Source organism: Cetorhinus maximus, chromosome 1 (assembly GCF_964194155.1).
Source record: "Cetorhinus maximus chromosome 1, sCetMax3.hap1.1, whole genome shotgun sequence".
Taxonomy (NCBI): domain Eukaryota; kingdom Metazoa; phylum Chordata; class Chondrichthyes; order Lamniformes; family Cetorhinidae; genus Cetorhinus; species Cetorhinus maximus.
In genome coordinates this window covers 237,190,601-237,206,583 of record NC_135879.1, presented here as the reverse complement: position 1 = coordinate 237,206,583, position 15,983 = coordinate 237,190,601, and the positions used below count along the sequence as shown (strand labels likewise).

At 45.2% G+C, this 15,983-nt stretch overlaps 1 protein-coding gene across 1 annotated transcript in view; it reads right to left on the bottom strand.

Annotated features, from left to right (window-relative positions):
• The window catches only part of LOC144688041 (dedicator of cytokinesis protein 2-like), a 1,154,257-nt gene that overhangs the window by 109,167 nt on the left and 1,029,107 nt on the right, over nucleotides 1-15,983 (bottom strand). Inside the window, exon 38 of the mRNA XM_078554696.1 lies at nucleotides 9,109-9,222. Within this exon, the coding sequence (XP_078410822.1) occupies nucleotides 9,109-9,222 (114 nt within the window). The remainder of the gene's footprint in view (nucleotides 1-9,108; nucleotides 9,223-15,983) is intronic.

The following is a 15,983-nucleotide window of genomic DNA, read 5'->3' as shown; positions in this document are numbered from 1 at the left end:
AAAGACTGCAGTGTTTGAATAAGCAGGGCCATCATTATTTTCCCAAGCCAATTAATTGCATTTTACACTGAGAGGGGATGGGGAGTGAGTGACTGAATGTGGATTTCAGTGCGCAAGCTCCTGCTTTTGGCTTTACAGTGCGTGGGTGCAGCAGTTCCACTAAAGTAAGTCACTGAGGAACAGTGGGTACAGAATGGCAATGCCTGCGCATTGAGTACCAGTGTCTGGGGTTCGAATGACTGTGGGAAGATTGAGTCATGATGTCTGTGTATTGAGTAACTGCCAGAATATCGAGTAATGGTGTCTGGGCATTGAGTGGCGGTGTCTGAATATTGAGTGACTGTCTTGGTGTCGAATGACAGGGTCTGGGTATGGAGTTACTGTCAGGGTATTGAGTGACAGGGTCTGGGTATGGAGTTACTGTCAGGGTATTGAGTGACAGGGTCTGGGTATGGAGTTACTGTCAGGGTATTGAGTGACAGGGTCTGGGTGTGGAGTTACTGTCAGGGTATTGAGTGACAGGATCTGGGTGCCCAGTGACACTGTTTGGGTATCAACTGACAGTGTCTGGGTATCGAGTTACTGTCTGGGTGCTGAGTGACAGTCTCTGGGTGTCGAGTGATTGTCAAGATATCGAGTGATGGTGTCTGGGTGTCTAGTGACAATGTCAGGGCATTGAGTGATGGCGTCTGGATGTAGAGTGATGGTGTCTGGGTTTTGGTTGACTGTCTGGGTGTTGAGTGACTATCAGGGTATCGAGTGACAGAGTCTGGGTATCGAGTGACTCTCTGGGTGTCGAGTGACAGTGTCTGGTTATCATGTGAGTGTCTGGGTATCAAGTGACAGCGTCTGGGTATCGAGTGACAGTGTCTGGGTGTCGAGTGACAGCGTCCCAGGATTAGAGGTGGGCAGGATTAGATTTCCAGATTTCCGCCCGTATACCCATCATTTGGGATTTTATGGCCCTGCATGTAGCAATTTCTCCCTTGTATACTCCATTCTGGGGGTTGGCATTTTAGACCCCTCACCTATTTCCATAGAAAAAAGCCCATTTTGTTAGGAGATGTGGTTTATAGCTCCTCAAAGGAGTTGTAAGAGGGTATGGGGGTCTGGGGTTGGTATGGAGAGAGCATGGACATTTGGAGGAGGCATGGTGGATATGAGGGGACCTGGGGAATATGAGGGGGCATAGGGGCTATGGAGGCGGCATTGGGGATATGAAGGGGCATGGGAATATCAGGGATAATTAGGGTTTGGAGGGAGTAGGGGAGAATGAGGGGTCATGGAGGTATGGTGGGGACATGGGGCTGGGTGGGAGTGAGGGGGGTGATTGGTAAGGGTTAAGGCATCTAACACTCATTTACAGAATTGGATCAATCTCCGAGGAAACCAAGGTGGGCCTTCTAACCTGTTAACATCGGCACCCGCCTGCCTCTGTTTCTGCCTCATGCCTGCTGCAGGAAGTGGCAGCCCCAATTCCAGCCTGCCTCCATCCCCCTGCCATGAAAATATTGTGGGGTGACACTACCAGGATGGAGGCAGGATTGCCTCCGGCCACAAGAATGGAAATCCAGGCTATGGTGTATGGGACTCAAGTAACAGTGTCTGGGTATCAAATGACAGTGTCTGGTCATCGAGTGAGTGTCTGGTTATCGAGTGACAGTCTCTGGCTATCGTGTGAGTGTCTGGTTATCGTGTGACAGTGTCTGGTTATCGTGTGAGTGTCTGGGTATCAAGTGACAGTGTCTGCGTATCTATTGACAGTGTTTGGGTATCGAGTGACAGTGTCTGGGTATCGAGTGACAGTGTCTGATTAGCGAATGCCATGTCTGGTCATCGAGTGATAGTGCCTGGTCATCGAGTGAGTGTCTGGTTATCGAGTGACAAATGGAGGAACAGCACCTCATCTTCCGACTAGGCACTTTACAGCCTTCTGGGCTGAATATTGAATTCAACAACTTTAGATCTTAAACTCCCCCTCCCCCCATCCCCACCCCGTTTCTTTCCCCCCCCCACCCGCCTTTTTTTTCAATAATTTATATAGATTCTTCTTTCCCCACCTATTTCCATTATTTTTAAATCTAAAACTAAAACCTTTAGTCTTTCCACCCCACCCCCACTAGAGCTGTACTTTGAATATCCTGTCTTGCATTCTTAATTAGCACTTTTCTCAGACAAAGACCACCACCTTCAACACCTCTTTGACCCTTTTGTCTCTGACATCTTTTGATTATCTGCTCACACCACACCCTCAATGTGTCTCTTCCCCCCCACCCACCTTAAACCAATTTATATTTCTCCCTTGTTGAAACTATGCTTCAGTTCTGCTGAAGGGCCATGAGGGCTCGAAACGTTGACTGATTTCTTCTCCACCGATGCTGCCAGACTTGCTGAGTTTTTCCAGGTAATTCTGTTTTTATCGAGTGACAGTGTCTGGTTATCGAGTGACATTGTCTGGGTATCAAGTGACAGTGTCTGGGTATTGAGTAACAGTGTCTGGTCATCGAGTGAGTGTCTGGTTATCGAGTGACAGTCTCTGGCTATCGTGTGAGTGTCTGGTTATCGTGTGACAGTGTCTGGTTATCGTGTGAGTGTCTGGGTATCAAGTGACAGTGTCTGCGTATCTAGTGACAGTGTTTGGGTATCAAGTGACAGTGTCTGGGTATCGAGTGACAGTGTCTGATTAGCGAATGCCATGTCTGGTCATCGAGTGACAGTGCCTGGCCATCGAGTGAGTGTCTGGTTATCGAGTGACAGTGTCTGGTCATCGAGTGAGTGTCTGGTTATCGAGTGATAGTGCCTGGGTATCGAGTGACAGTGTCTGGTTATTGTGTGAGTGTCTGGGTATCGAGTGACAGTGTCTGGTTAGCGAATGACATGTCTGGTCATCAAGTGACAGTGTCTGGTCATCGGGTGAGTGTCTGGTTATCGAGTGACAGTGTCTGGTCATCGGGTGAGTGTCTGGGTATCGAGTGACAGTGTCTGATTAGCGAATGCCATGTCTGGTCATCGAGTGACAGTGCCTGGTCATCGAGTGAGTGTCTGGTTATCGAGTGACAGTGTCTGGTCATCGAGTGAGTGTCTGGTTATCGAGTGATAGTGCCTGGGTATCGAGTGATAGTGTCTGGTTATCGTGTGAGTGTCTGGTTATCGTGTGAGTGTCTGGGTATCGAGTGACAGTGTCTGGTTAGCGAATGACATGTCTGGTCATCAAGTGACAGTGCCTGATCATCGAGTGAGTGTCTGGTTATCGAGTGACAGTGTCTGGTCATCGAAGGAGTGTCTGGTTATCGAGTGACAGTGCCTGGGTATCGAGTGACAGTGTCTGTGTATCAAGTGACAGTGTCTGGTTATCGAGTAAGTGTCTGGTTATCGAGTGACAGTGTCTGGGTATCGAGTAAGTGTCTGGATATCGAGTGACAGTGTCTGGTTATCGAGTAAGTGTCTGGTTATCGAGTGACAGTATCTGGCTATTGAGTGAGTGTCTGGGTATGAAGTGACAGTGTCTGGGTTTCATTCAATAATAGTAACTAACAAGAGGCTCTAAACTTTTCATTAAGGTAAGAGAATCAGGCAATAAATGCAACAAACTCAGCAGAGATTTAGCATCTCTCTTCTCTGTACAGGAAATAAGGAAATAACGTGTGATCCTTACGAATTACAGTCTTTGACAGCTTGACTGAGTTCTGCTTCACAGCTATCAATGGGAGTCTGCTTGTTTCCAGCATGACTCATGCTGAGATGAATCGGACCAATTTAAATCCACGGCTTGATGTTGCGACAACACTTCACTTCAGGGCTCCTGTGTTAGCTTCCCCAGTATTTCACTCAGACAGTTACAGCTGCAGATATCCAGTCGTTTTTTTAATTAGCTGCTACTTTCTTTATTTTTTTATGCTCTTCGTCTGAAGGCTTTGCCTTGCTCCATGCCCGTCCATCCCTACAGCCATCTCCAGACCTCCGAGATCTCCGTTCTCCTCCAATTCTGGCCGCTTGCACCGCCCTGAATTGAACTGCCCTGGCATGAGGTGCTGTGGCATCAATGGCCTAGGCCCTAAGCACTGGAATTTCCTCCCTAAACCTCCCCCCGCCACCTCCCTACCAGCACTTTCATCTTTTAAGTTGCTTCTTAAACCTCTTTGCCCATGCTTCAGGCCACCTGTCCAAATACCTGCTTCGGTGTCAATCTTTGTATCAAACTGCACCTCTGATCCAGCTTGGGTCATTTTTATTAGGCTGAAGGCAGGGGCCTGCCTTGGAGTGAGAAACCGACCTGGTTTAACGATTAATCTCTGGGCTCCCTTTAAGGAGTGGTGGCTAGGCTACTCCATGACGAATATCAGTGGGTGTGGGGCACAGGCACCAGTGCTGGTGCCTCAAAATTCTGGAGTGGGGTGCTATGCACATCACAGCGCCCGGATATAGGCTGGCGACTTCCTGAGGAAGTTAGGAACGAAGGCCCTAATGACAGTTCCTGTGAGCCAATCAGAGGGTGGGAATTGGGAGGGTAAATTCGGACCTGCCATTTCTGGAAGTGTTTTTAGGCTCCAACACCCCATCAGGTGAACGGTCTCCAAAAAATGGCTTCCGACTGTCAGTGGATTGCGTCTCAGAACCATTGTGTCTTTGCAGGGTAATCCTGAAGGAGCTTTCCAATTAGCCCCACTCCCCTGACTCTTTTCCCGTAGACCTGAATTTCTAAGCCAATTCTCTTCCGAAAGTTTAAGATTGAATCTGCTTTCAGTGCATTCCAGGTACACAGCAGCTCACTACATAAAGGGCTTTCTTGACCCTTATCCCCCCCCCCTCTGGTTCCTTTGCCAATTACCTTAAATCTGGGTCTTCTGGTTTCCAACCCTCTTGCCAGCTTCTCATTTTGTACTTTATCAAAATCCCTCAGAATTTTGAACACCTCAATTAAGTCTCCTCTCAACCTGCTCTCAGGGGTATAATCCCAGTTTCTGTAGCTACTCCATATAATTGTAGGCCCTCGTCCCTGCTCCCATTCTAGCCAACCCCTCTGCACCCTCCCCAAGCCTTCTCAACTTGTCCACCCACCTTCAAAGATTTGTGTTCCTATACCCCCTAATTCCTTCTAATTTTGCACACCATTTTAAATGGTATCATTTTGTTTACATTGCTTTTCCTCATTCTTCCTACCAAAATGCATCACTTCCCATTTCTCTGCGTTATTCGTCTGTATATCTTCCCATATACTTCCTACATTACAACAGTGGCTACCCTTCAAAAGCTGTAAAGTCCTTTGAGACGTGGAAAGCCACTATAGAAATACATGTCTTCCTTTTTATATGTTGTCTGTACCAACTAATTCATTGGCACATGGTAATTCAATAAAGCTTAATATAATCACCATGAAGAACATCTTCAATCTTAAAAGAAGTCACACCACTCTAATAATTAATTAGCAAAATCAGGGAAACATAGACTTCTAACCAGTTTATAAATATTTGATTTAATGGCTTGTCATGCTTTATTAAATTGTAATAAACAGGTTATAAAAGATTTAAGAATGGGCTGCTCTGACATTGTATCAGAGCCGTGAAGGCTGCATTTTCTTTTCCTCCTCTCTGAGGCCTGTCTAATTCCTACTGACGTTACTAGCATCAGGCACAAAGGACTGTCACCAAATGCTAGATTAAACCATCGGGGTCCTAGTCACAAGGGGGCGCAAAATCTGATCGGAAGGATTCAGTGCCCGAAAATGCAAAAGGGAGGTTCCTCCGGGTCTGCGGCAAGTGAACATCAGGTAGCTGGGAGCCCACGGGCTCTGAAGGAACCCACCTAATTGTTCTGGGCGCTGGGGAACTCTATCCAAAACAAGTTTTTCAGAAGCAGGATAATAGCTGACGGGCCCCACCTACTTTTGATGAGGGAGCTCAGTGCAATGTGTAGAGGCGAGAGAAGCTGGCATTATTCTCTTTAAGAGTAGAAAACGTTAACTTAATGGAGGTATTCAAAATTATGGAGGGTTCTGATCATGTAAATGAGCAGAAACTGTTTCCACCATCAAGAGAGCCAGTTAACAGGGGAAAATGTAGATCTAAGTTAAATGGTAAAAGCACCAGGGGAGAGGAGGGGAGATTCGTTTACGCTGCAAGTTGTTGCATTTGAGAACGCACCGACTGAAAGGGTGGAGGAAGCAGATTCAGCAATAACCTTCAAAAGAAAAGGAACACTTGCACTTATATATTGGCTTTCACAACCTCAAGGCATCTCAAACACTTAACAGTGAATGAGTTATGTTTTCCGAAGCATAGCCACTTTTGTAATGTAGGAAATTTGTGCACAGCAAACTCCAGCAAGCAGCAGTGTTACATGCCCAGATAATTTGTGTTTTTTTCATAATGTTGTGAGGGATAAAACTGATCAGAAATATATTTAGATATAGACGTGAAAAGGTACAAAATTGCAGGACTATAGAGAAAGAGGGGAACTAACTGGATAATTCATTCAGAGAGCGAGCACATGCATGATGAACTGAATTGTCTCCTTCTGATCCATGTGCTTCTCTGATTCCATGATAATAGAGAAGACCCACGAGGACAAAGCCTGCTGCTAAGGTTTGATTTGTTCTGCTTCCTCCCCTTGTGGAGCACTGGGTTTTGAGGTATAATGTTGGAGTGTTGGAGTACCAGGCTGTAATGACGGAAGGCATCGGAGACGTTCGCTCAGCCTGAAAGCATGCCGGGCATGTCACCAAAACACGCAGAATATCAAACCAGAACAAAGTCAAGAAATTTCATTTATATAGCGCCTTTAAAGTAGTAAATGTCCCAAAGCTCTTGGGGCTTTATCAAGAGAAAATTTGACACCAAGCCTCATAAGGATGCATTAGGGAGAATTAGGTCAGCAGTTTGGTCAAAGGGGTAGGTTTTCAGGAGAGCCTCAAAGGAGGAGGGAGAGGTAAAGGGGCAAAGTCGTTTTTGGAGGGAATTCCATTGCTGAGAGCCTGGGTGTGGCTGAAGGCACCAATGGTGTAGTCCAGCAAAGCACAAGAGGCCAGAATTGAAGGAACACCGAGAGAACAGAGGGCTGTGGGGCTGGAGGGGGTTTCCGAAATATTGAGGGAGAATGTTGCCAGCACTGGAAAATTGCAGCTATGAGGAAAGGTTGGATAGGCCGGGGTTGTTCTCCTTGGAACAGAGGAGGCTGAGGGGAGATTTGATTGAGATGTACAAAATTGTGAGGGGCCTGGACAGAGTGGATGGGATGGGCCAATTTACGTTAACAGGGAGGTCAGTGACTAAGGGGCATAGATTTAAAGTGATTGGTAGGAAGATTAGAGGGGAGATGAGGAAACATTTTTTCACCCAGAGGGCTGTGGGGGGTCTGGAATTCACCTCCATAATAGTGCTCGACTTCACCCCTGTAACGGACAATATAACCTCTGTTTCTGAACATAAATTAAAAAAGGAGAGATACATGTTGGGAAGTTAAAAAATATGTCGCTGAGAAGCACTCAAAACATGCAGCTATCAACAGTGGCTGGAGGTAAGATAGGAGTTTGTCTTCAAAGAAATGGCCCTAACATGATCTTGCTCTAAAAGCTCCGCGTTCAAGCCTTTAAATGGCTATATTTAGCTTTGTAATACCTCCTCATCTGCTGCTGAACTCTCATTCACACTTTTTCTAGACTTGACTATTCCATGCACTCTATCCATGCTAAAATATTGTCTCCAGCTCCATGAGCCCTTATCTTGCGCACTAAAGTTTAGTGTGGCACTTTATTAAATGCCTTTTGGAAATCCAGGTGTACCGAGAGGGATGGAGTCGATTGTGGGGGAACAGAGGTTGGAGCAAGGATGGAAAACAATGGCTTCAGCCTTCCCGATATTTTCTCGGAGGAGATTTCTGCTCTTCCGGTACTGAATGTCAGGTAAGATAATTTAGCAACCGTGGAGGAGTCGAGAGGGGCGGTGGTGAGGTTGATCTGGGTGTCGCCAGCGTACATGTGAAAACTAACTCCGTGCCTTCCGATGATGTCACCGAGGGGCAGCATCTGGATGAGAAACAGGAGCGGACCAAGGGTCGATCTCTGGGAGGGCACCAGGGGCAACGGTGCGGGAGCAGAAACAGAAGCTATGGCAAGTGATTGGCTGGCTGCGATTAGATAGATAAGAATGGAACAAGATGAGAGCAGTCCCAGCCAGCTGGACAGCAGTGGAGAGGCCTTGAAGGAGCTGCAGACGCGTCGAGAAGAATGAGGGGGGGTGAGTTTACCTTTTCCACATTCGAGTAGGATGTCATTTGTTAAGAGGCAATCACCTTAATCCTCTATGTTCACCAGTTTTACATCTCTGCAAAGTAAACATTTCGTTCCTCTCTTTCTGATTAGGCACATGCATCTTGAACCTATATTTAGCTATGGCTTTTCAAAATCCTATGAGGAGGTATCACAAACCTAAATATAGCCATTTAATGGCTCAAACACGGAGCTCTTAGAGCAAGATCATGTTAGGGCCATTTCTTTGAAGACAAACTCTGATCTTACCTCCAGCCACTGTTCATAGCTGCATGTTTTGAGTGCTTCTCAGCGACTTTATTTTTTACTTCCCAACATGTATCTCTCCTTAATTTATGTTCAGAAATACTGGTTATATTGTCCATTACTTATAGTGGATAAACAGTGTTAATGCCAATACATGCATTTTAGCAGCAGGAACTGTGCGTTTTCTGTGCTGGTGACTCCGTTTTGGTTCAGAGTCAAATCAAGGAGGGCATTTTAAAAAATATGGACCAGAGGAAACCTGCCCTCATTAGCTTGCCGTGAATCAAAGCAGGGGAGTTCTCTCTGGTGACTGGGCCAATATTTATCCTTCAATCTATATCACCCCACCAGACCATTTGGTTGTGACCTCTGTGCTGATTGTGGGAGCTTGCTGTGCACAGATTTGCTGCCACATTTCCTACATTACAACAATGAATACTTCACTGGCTGCAAAGCACTTTGGAAGTTTTTTGAGGTTGTGAAAAGTGCTATAGAAATGCAAATTCTTTTATTCTACTTTAATCAGTGACTGGAGAAATTCATACCCAGGGATACTGGGAGGTAATGGAGAGAGTATGATTCTTGTTGGCAGTTCTTACCTTGCCCTTGTCAAAGCACTCAATTATTTTATTGTACAAGTTCTCCTTCAGTTGCCGCTGCGTCTGCAAACCATGGAAATCCTGGATGTGCGCGGCGAATTGGCCATCACTCCACTGGATCACAAAAGAAAATGAAGCAAAGGAAAAATAGAATTTAGAATTGTTAAATTAAGGTTGCTTTGGTCTGGTTTATTCCTGAACAGGAAGGTCTGCTATACAGACCTCCCCAACTAAGCCCTTCGTCCTCTCCACATCTCAGCTCCAGAATAAATCTGGATCATTACGTTCATCTGTGGGCACTGCTACTCAGGAAGGATATATTGGCCCTGGAGTTGGGTAAAGCATAGATTTGCCAGAATGACACCAGGGCTTAAAGGATTAAATTTTGAGGGCAGGTTGCATAAGCTTGGTGTGTATTCATTTGTGATCAGAAAGATCCCAGGCGATCTATATTTAAGGTGATAGGTGGATCCGATAGGGTAGTTACAATCCTTGTGTGAGAACCTAGACACAAGGATCGCCAGGACAAATAACTGTGAAAACTGACTGCGGCCTGGTTTAATGCCCTCACCAGGCCTCCTCCCACATTCCTGCTGGCCTCACTGGACTGCACTGAGGAGTAGGGAGCCTGGCCAACCTTTTTCCTCACCTTCCTTTTTCCCAGAAGGACTGAAGACCGCTGAGGCATGCCTACCCCAACTTTGGCTGCAATGGTCTAACTTAGCATAGACGGGCAGAGCAAGTCAGAAAATGCACTTATTAATTATGCACAAATATGAGTAAACTCATTTCAAATTTAACATAAGACACTGTAGGCCCTAATATAAGCCTAAATGGTTGCCCCATTTGTTGTCAAACCTTTTTAGGGGGGGTACAGCAAAAATGGGGTTACATGATAAACCAAGGGAAACTTATGTAGGATATGGGTGTTCAGCAGAGTAAGGGTTAATGTGGGACTGGAGAACAGTACCACCCGCAATATGATGTAGAAAGTCACATGAGAGTAGACTGCCTATCTGAAAGGAGCCGGCATGGAGACAGCGCCCATGTCTGGCAGTATCTTGGATATATACGTAGTTATAGGTTACCAATAAATGGTTTGTGTTCAACCATACAAGCCTCCAGACCTCTCCATGAAACACAAAACAATCTTTACAACATGGTGGCAGTGAAAAGATGGACCCTGAAATCCTAGAGAAGCTGCAGAAGGAACCCAGAATCTCAAAGCATGAAGAAGTGAAGAAACTGAAGCCTGACCTGAGAGGAGTGTGCCTAAATTGGAGACACAGTTGGAGATTGCCTAGAAGGCAATTGAAGACACAGTTGGAAAGCGACTAAATAAAAAGCTCCATTAGAGACGTGGAAGCTGCAGGACTCCGCCAGGGTACGTGGAGGTCCATTACCAGACCTGATCGAGGGCGGAGTCAAGGGACATAGCTAGATCAAAAAAAAGGCTGAACAAAATTCGAAAAAGGAAAAAAAAAAAGGTTGAAAGGGAGCAAAGGAACTCAGTGTGCAAGTGAAAAGCTGGGCCCGATCAATCGTAGAGGCAGAGTCAAAGGACCGGGCCAGATCATGTGAAGACTGAGCAAAATTCATAAGAAGAAAGGAAAAAATTGTTGATTAAAAAAAAAGCATAATCCACTGTGCAGATGAAAAACCAGACCTGAGTGAAAGCAGAGTCAACAGACCTAGCCAAATCACAAGAAGGTGTGCAAAAAAAAAAATTAGTGAAAAAAGCTGAAGTTACCTTTTAAAATAGGCAGCCATCAGGTTCAGCACACCCGGAGCATAGCTAGAAGAAAGCTGCAGCGAGGGTCATAGCCGGCACCATTAACACAAGGTGGCCGAGCTGATTTGAAAAAAAAAGTTTAAAAAGAAACTGCAGGCAAAGTTACAAAACAACCTTGTGGTCGATTCCAGGCTCGACGGAGCGAGTACTGGCCCCAAAACGGCTTCTTTCGATGTTTCCTGTAGAATCAATTCGTTTGAAAAAATGGCCCATGATTGCGATGGGAGTCTGCCGAAACCGACCAAGTGCAGGAAGAACAGAGAGAATACTGGCAACTGCGGAGCCATCTTGAAGAGAAAAAACATTTAGAGAGGTGTTCACCTGTCACAAAAAAATAGTCACGGATAGAAAATTAAAACTGCCAGACCAGTTTAGGTTAAGACAAGAACAAACGCAAGATTCAGAGTCTTAGGGAAGAAAATGTTTAAATTACAGAAGAACATCAGGATTAAGTAAGAAATCAGAAGAAGTACAAGTTAATATGTTTTTATACTTGTATGGTGTACAGTAAAGTCCCACGGTTTGCAGGAGTTATGTTCCCATGAAACCTCAAAACAGTGGAATCGAAATTTTCAATGGTACTCAATTAGATAGGTTCTAGCAAATTTTGGTGCAATACCTGTATACGACAGATGGGGGAACCTCTGGCAATTCAGTACATCAGTGAAGATTTCAAAATTCTTCAGGCTACACTTCAGCTCCCATGATAATAATTATTTGACCAAACAAAATGCCTCGATTGCTACTCTCTTTTAAAAATAGAGAATAGGCAAGAATCTGAGCCGCTGTGTCACTTCCATGTCGGGAAGTTTCTTCCCGCCTGGATCAAAACACTGACACTCAGCACCGACCAAAAGCCCCGGGGAAAGAGGAGAGAGGGAGAAAAAAATGCAGATGAGCAAACAATGCTCATGCGATGGTCGATATAGTGTACAAAGTGCAAAGCGTGGGTAAGTGAAAATGCGAGCAAGGCAGGATTTAGCTACATTTGCAGATGATGTAATCCTAAACAAAGATGTAGATGAATCCTCCACCACATTTGATGAGATATTAAAAGCCTTTGACAAATATTTTAATCTCCAAGTTGTGGAGAGTGCAAACCTTAAAAGAAGTTCCAGAATACCCCCAGTAAAGCACTGAGGGAGACAGAAGACCCCAGAGTGAGGGAGACAGAATACCCCAGAGTGAGGGAAACGGAATAGCCCAGAGCAAGGGAGACAGAAACCCCAAAGCAGGGAGACAGAAAACCCCAGGCCGAGGGAAACAAAAGACCCAAGGCCAAGGGAGACAAAAGACGCAAGAGGCAGGGACACAAAAGACCCCAGAGCGAGGGAGAAAGAAGACCCCAGGCTGAGGGAGGCAATACTAAAGCAAATCACAAGATGGTGACAGACCTCATCAGCGCAATGAAGTGCACGAAGTGCAGAAGAAAGAAGAGGCTGAGGAGCAGCCGAAATTCTTAAAAATAGAGCTTTTTGAAGCTGCTAACACATCACCCAAACTGCAGGTGGCAGTGTGGAGCGAGCAGCTGGCTGTGAATGAAGGAAAGCTATCTGAAATAACCCAAAAGAAACAAAACCTGCAAAAAGAAAATGAAGCTAGTCCACAGAAAAATGTTCATATCAGAGCCGAGTTGAAAGAACTCAACCAGAATTACAGCCAAGCACAAGAGCAGGCAGAAAAGGTACTCAAAGAAGTTGCTGCCATGAAATAGTCTTTAAAGAATCAATACACCGCCCTGGAGAAACATGAGGAGCTAAAAAAGGTATTTAATTCTACTTCAGCAAAAGCAGTGTTGGAGCTACCAGTAGCAACAAAGCAAAGCATTGAAATGCAGCGTGCGTTGGCAAGAGGTCAACAGGAAAATAAACAGTTGAAAGAACTGAAACAGTTGATTGTCCTTCAAGATCCAATTTGCAATGAGTTATAACCTACATGACTCTTCTGCAGCATAAAGAAACAAAGACTACCTTAAACAGCAGAATGGAAGAAAACTCAAGACAATTGAGCTTCGCAAAGAAAAGGAAAACCCGTTGAAGGACCTTCAGATGCAACAATAATCCCTCAGGTCAAAGTTTGTTCCTCTGAAAAATTATGAAGAAAAGCAAAATGAATTTAATGTCACTTTGAACAAACTGAAGAACCAGTTGGCAGAGAAGACTCAGCAATGTTCAATAATCCAGGAGAAAGCCATGAGCTACAAGGAAGAAGCTGAGGAGCTGAAGAACCAGCTGAATGGAAAAGAGGAGGCATTGAAAGGAAAAGCTGTTGAACTTTCCAAGCTGCGAGTGCATAATGAAGCCATGAGTGGCACAATGACAGAAATGAAACAAGTTCAAATTCCATAGCAACACCATTTGGGCATACGTGGTGTCATTAAAACTGAACTCAACTATGGGAGTTGCACATGTACACACATTGCATGTGTTTCAGCTAAACAAATTAAGTGACAGCCATTCATTGGTTCATTCTTCAGGGCAATGCCTTGGCCAATCAGAGTTAAGTTGCCTGGTTTAAATTTCAAACGATGCCTAGCAGCTAACGGTCAGTTACCATCAACTGGTACATTCTCCATGGCAATGCCTCTACCAATCAGAGTCCACTTGTCAAACAATCAGCACCCTCTTCCCATACAGTATAAATTGTTGCTCCCTTTACAATTTAGTTTCTTAGAAATTGTCCTGATGAGTTCAAGACAAAAAGCTTTGACAAAAAAAGTCTACTTTTTCAGCAATACTCAAAGATTGTATTGTAAATATATTTGGGTAAGGACTTCGGGGGAGGTGTAGGATAACGGAGTTCATCAGAGTAAGGGTTAATTTAATGGGACTGAAGAACAGTTCCGAATACAGTATGATGTAGAGAGTCACATGACAGTAGACTGTGGAGTAGAGTGTGGAAGGAGCTGGAATGGAAACAGCACCCATGCATGGCAGTACCTTGGATATGTACATAGTCATGGGTTAGCAATAAATGGTTTATGTTCAACCATACTCCAGGTCTCGCCGTGAAACACCAAACAACCTTTACAACATAGAATCAAATAATAATATTAATCCTTGTATCCAGTATAGCTCCCTGTCGCTGAGGGGACCACTGGTCACAAGCAGACACTGCACGTCCATTCTCCAGGGCCATCTGGGTATGGATGAGACCATGGAAAAGAAGCGGGCAGCCAAGTGACCCTCTCCCCCACATGCTCGCTGGCAGAACCTAACCTGGAATTGTAAAAGCAGCCTTCTTCAGAAGCAGCAGACCTTCCAGTTACTGCCTGGACCTGGCCTCAAAACCTACTTATATAAAACACTTAATTGCAATGGGGCGTTAGTGGATTGTTAGTTGGGCACCATTGTGAAGTGCTTCCATCTTCCTACCTTTGAAGCAACTGAAGGCACTAATGCCGAGCGAAATCAGATATCAATTAGAGCAAATGCATTTATTTCATTACAAACTGTTCCCAAGCAATCTGACCACCCCCCCCAAAAATTATTTCACAAAGAAACACTTTGAAATTAGTTTTCACTTTACTACATATCCTGAGGGAAATTAAATTCAAATCGTGATGATTAATGTGCAAGGTTGTTCAGTTGTGTTTCCCCCAAAACTTCACCTGTAATCCAATTTATCAGTATTCAACTGAGCTCTGAGGAACTTTGATGAAATATCTGAAGTGAGTTGAAATGATTTTTTTTTTGTTCACCTCATTAATTCTATTCCCTTTGAACAGCTCACTGACATTCGAGGGCTGTTTGAGCAAGCCCATTCCTCGGGAGAGATTCACAAACAGAACGACAGTTTAACTGAGCTAACATAGCGATGCTAGTGCCCAGAATCTGAAGCCTCAGAGTCAGAAGGCCCTGGGTTCAATGTTGTTAACTCTTAATTGACCTCTGAAAAGGCTGAGCAATGCCCTCAGTTGTATTAAACCGCTACAGAGCAGTCTAACAGGAAGGAAGGAGCCTTGCAACCAATGTCACAGACCTCTTCCACCACCATCCTTGGGCATGTGCTGTCCGAACCAGCAGGGCAGACCCAGCAGAGGTGGCAGCACAGTGGTATACAGTCAGGAGGGAGCAGTCCTGGGAATCCTCACCATTGACTGCAGACTCTGTGAAGTCCCAAGCAAATACGATGGTTCAACTGAATGCCTGACAGAGGTACTGGAATTATGTTGAATTTTATTTTTATTCATTCATGGGATGTTGGCTTCACTGGTTGGACCAGCAGGTGAGCTGCCTCCTTAAATCGCTGCAGTCCATGTGGTGCAAGTACACCGACAGTGCTGTTAGGGAGTCCCAGGATTTTGACCCAGCGATAGTGAAGGAACGGCAATATATTTCCAAGTCAGGATGGTGAGTGATAGGAGGGGAACTTCCAGGTGGTGGTGTTCCCATCTATCTGCTACCCTTGTCCTTCTAGGTAGTAGAAGTCGTGGGTTTGGAAGGTGCTGTCTAAGGAGCCTTGGTGAATTTCTGCAGTGCATCTAGTAGATGGTACACACTGCTGCCACTGTGCATCAGTGGTGGAGGGAGTGAATGTTTGTGGATGTTGTGCCAATCAAGCAGACTGCTTTGTCTTGGACGGTGTCCAGCTTCTTCAGTGTTGTGGGAACTACACTCATCCAGGCAAGTGGGGAGTATTTCATCACACTCCTGACTTGTGCCTTGTAGACTGGTCGACAGGCTTTGGGGAGTCAGGAGGTGAGTTACTAAGCGCACAATTCCTAGTCTCTGACCTGCTCTTGTAGCCACAGCATTTATATGGCTAGTTCAGTTCAGTTTCTGGTCAATGGTAACCCCAAGATGTTGATAGTGGGGGATTCAGTGATGGTAATGCCATTGAACATAAAGGTGAGATGGTTGGATTCTCTCTTGTTGGAGATGGTCATTGCCTGACACTTGTGTGGCACGAATGTTACTTGCCACTTGTCAGCCCAAGCCTGGATATTGTCCAGGTCTTGCTCCATTTGGACATGGACTGCTTCAGCATCTGAGGGGTTGCGAATGGTGCTGAACACTGTGCAATCATCAGCGAACATCTCCACTTCTGACCTTATGATGGAAGGAAGGTAATTGATGAAGCA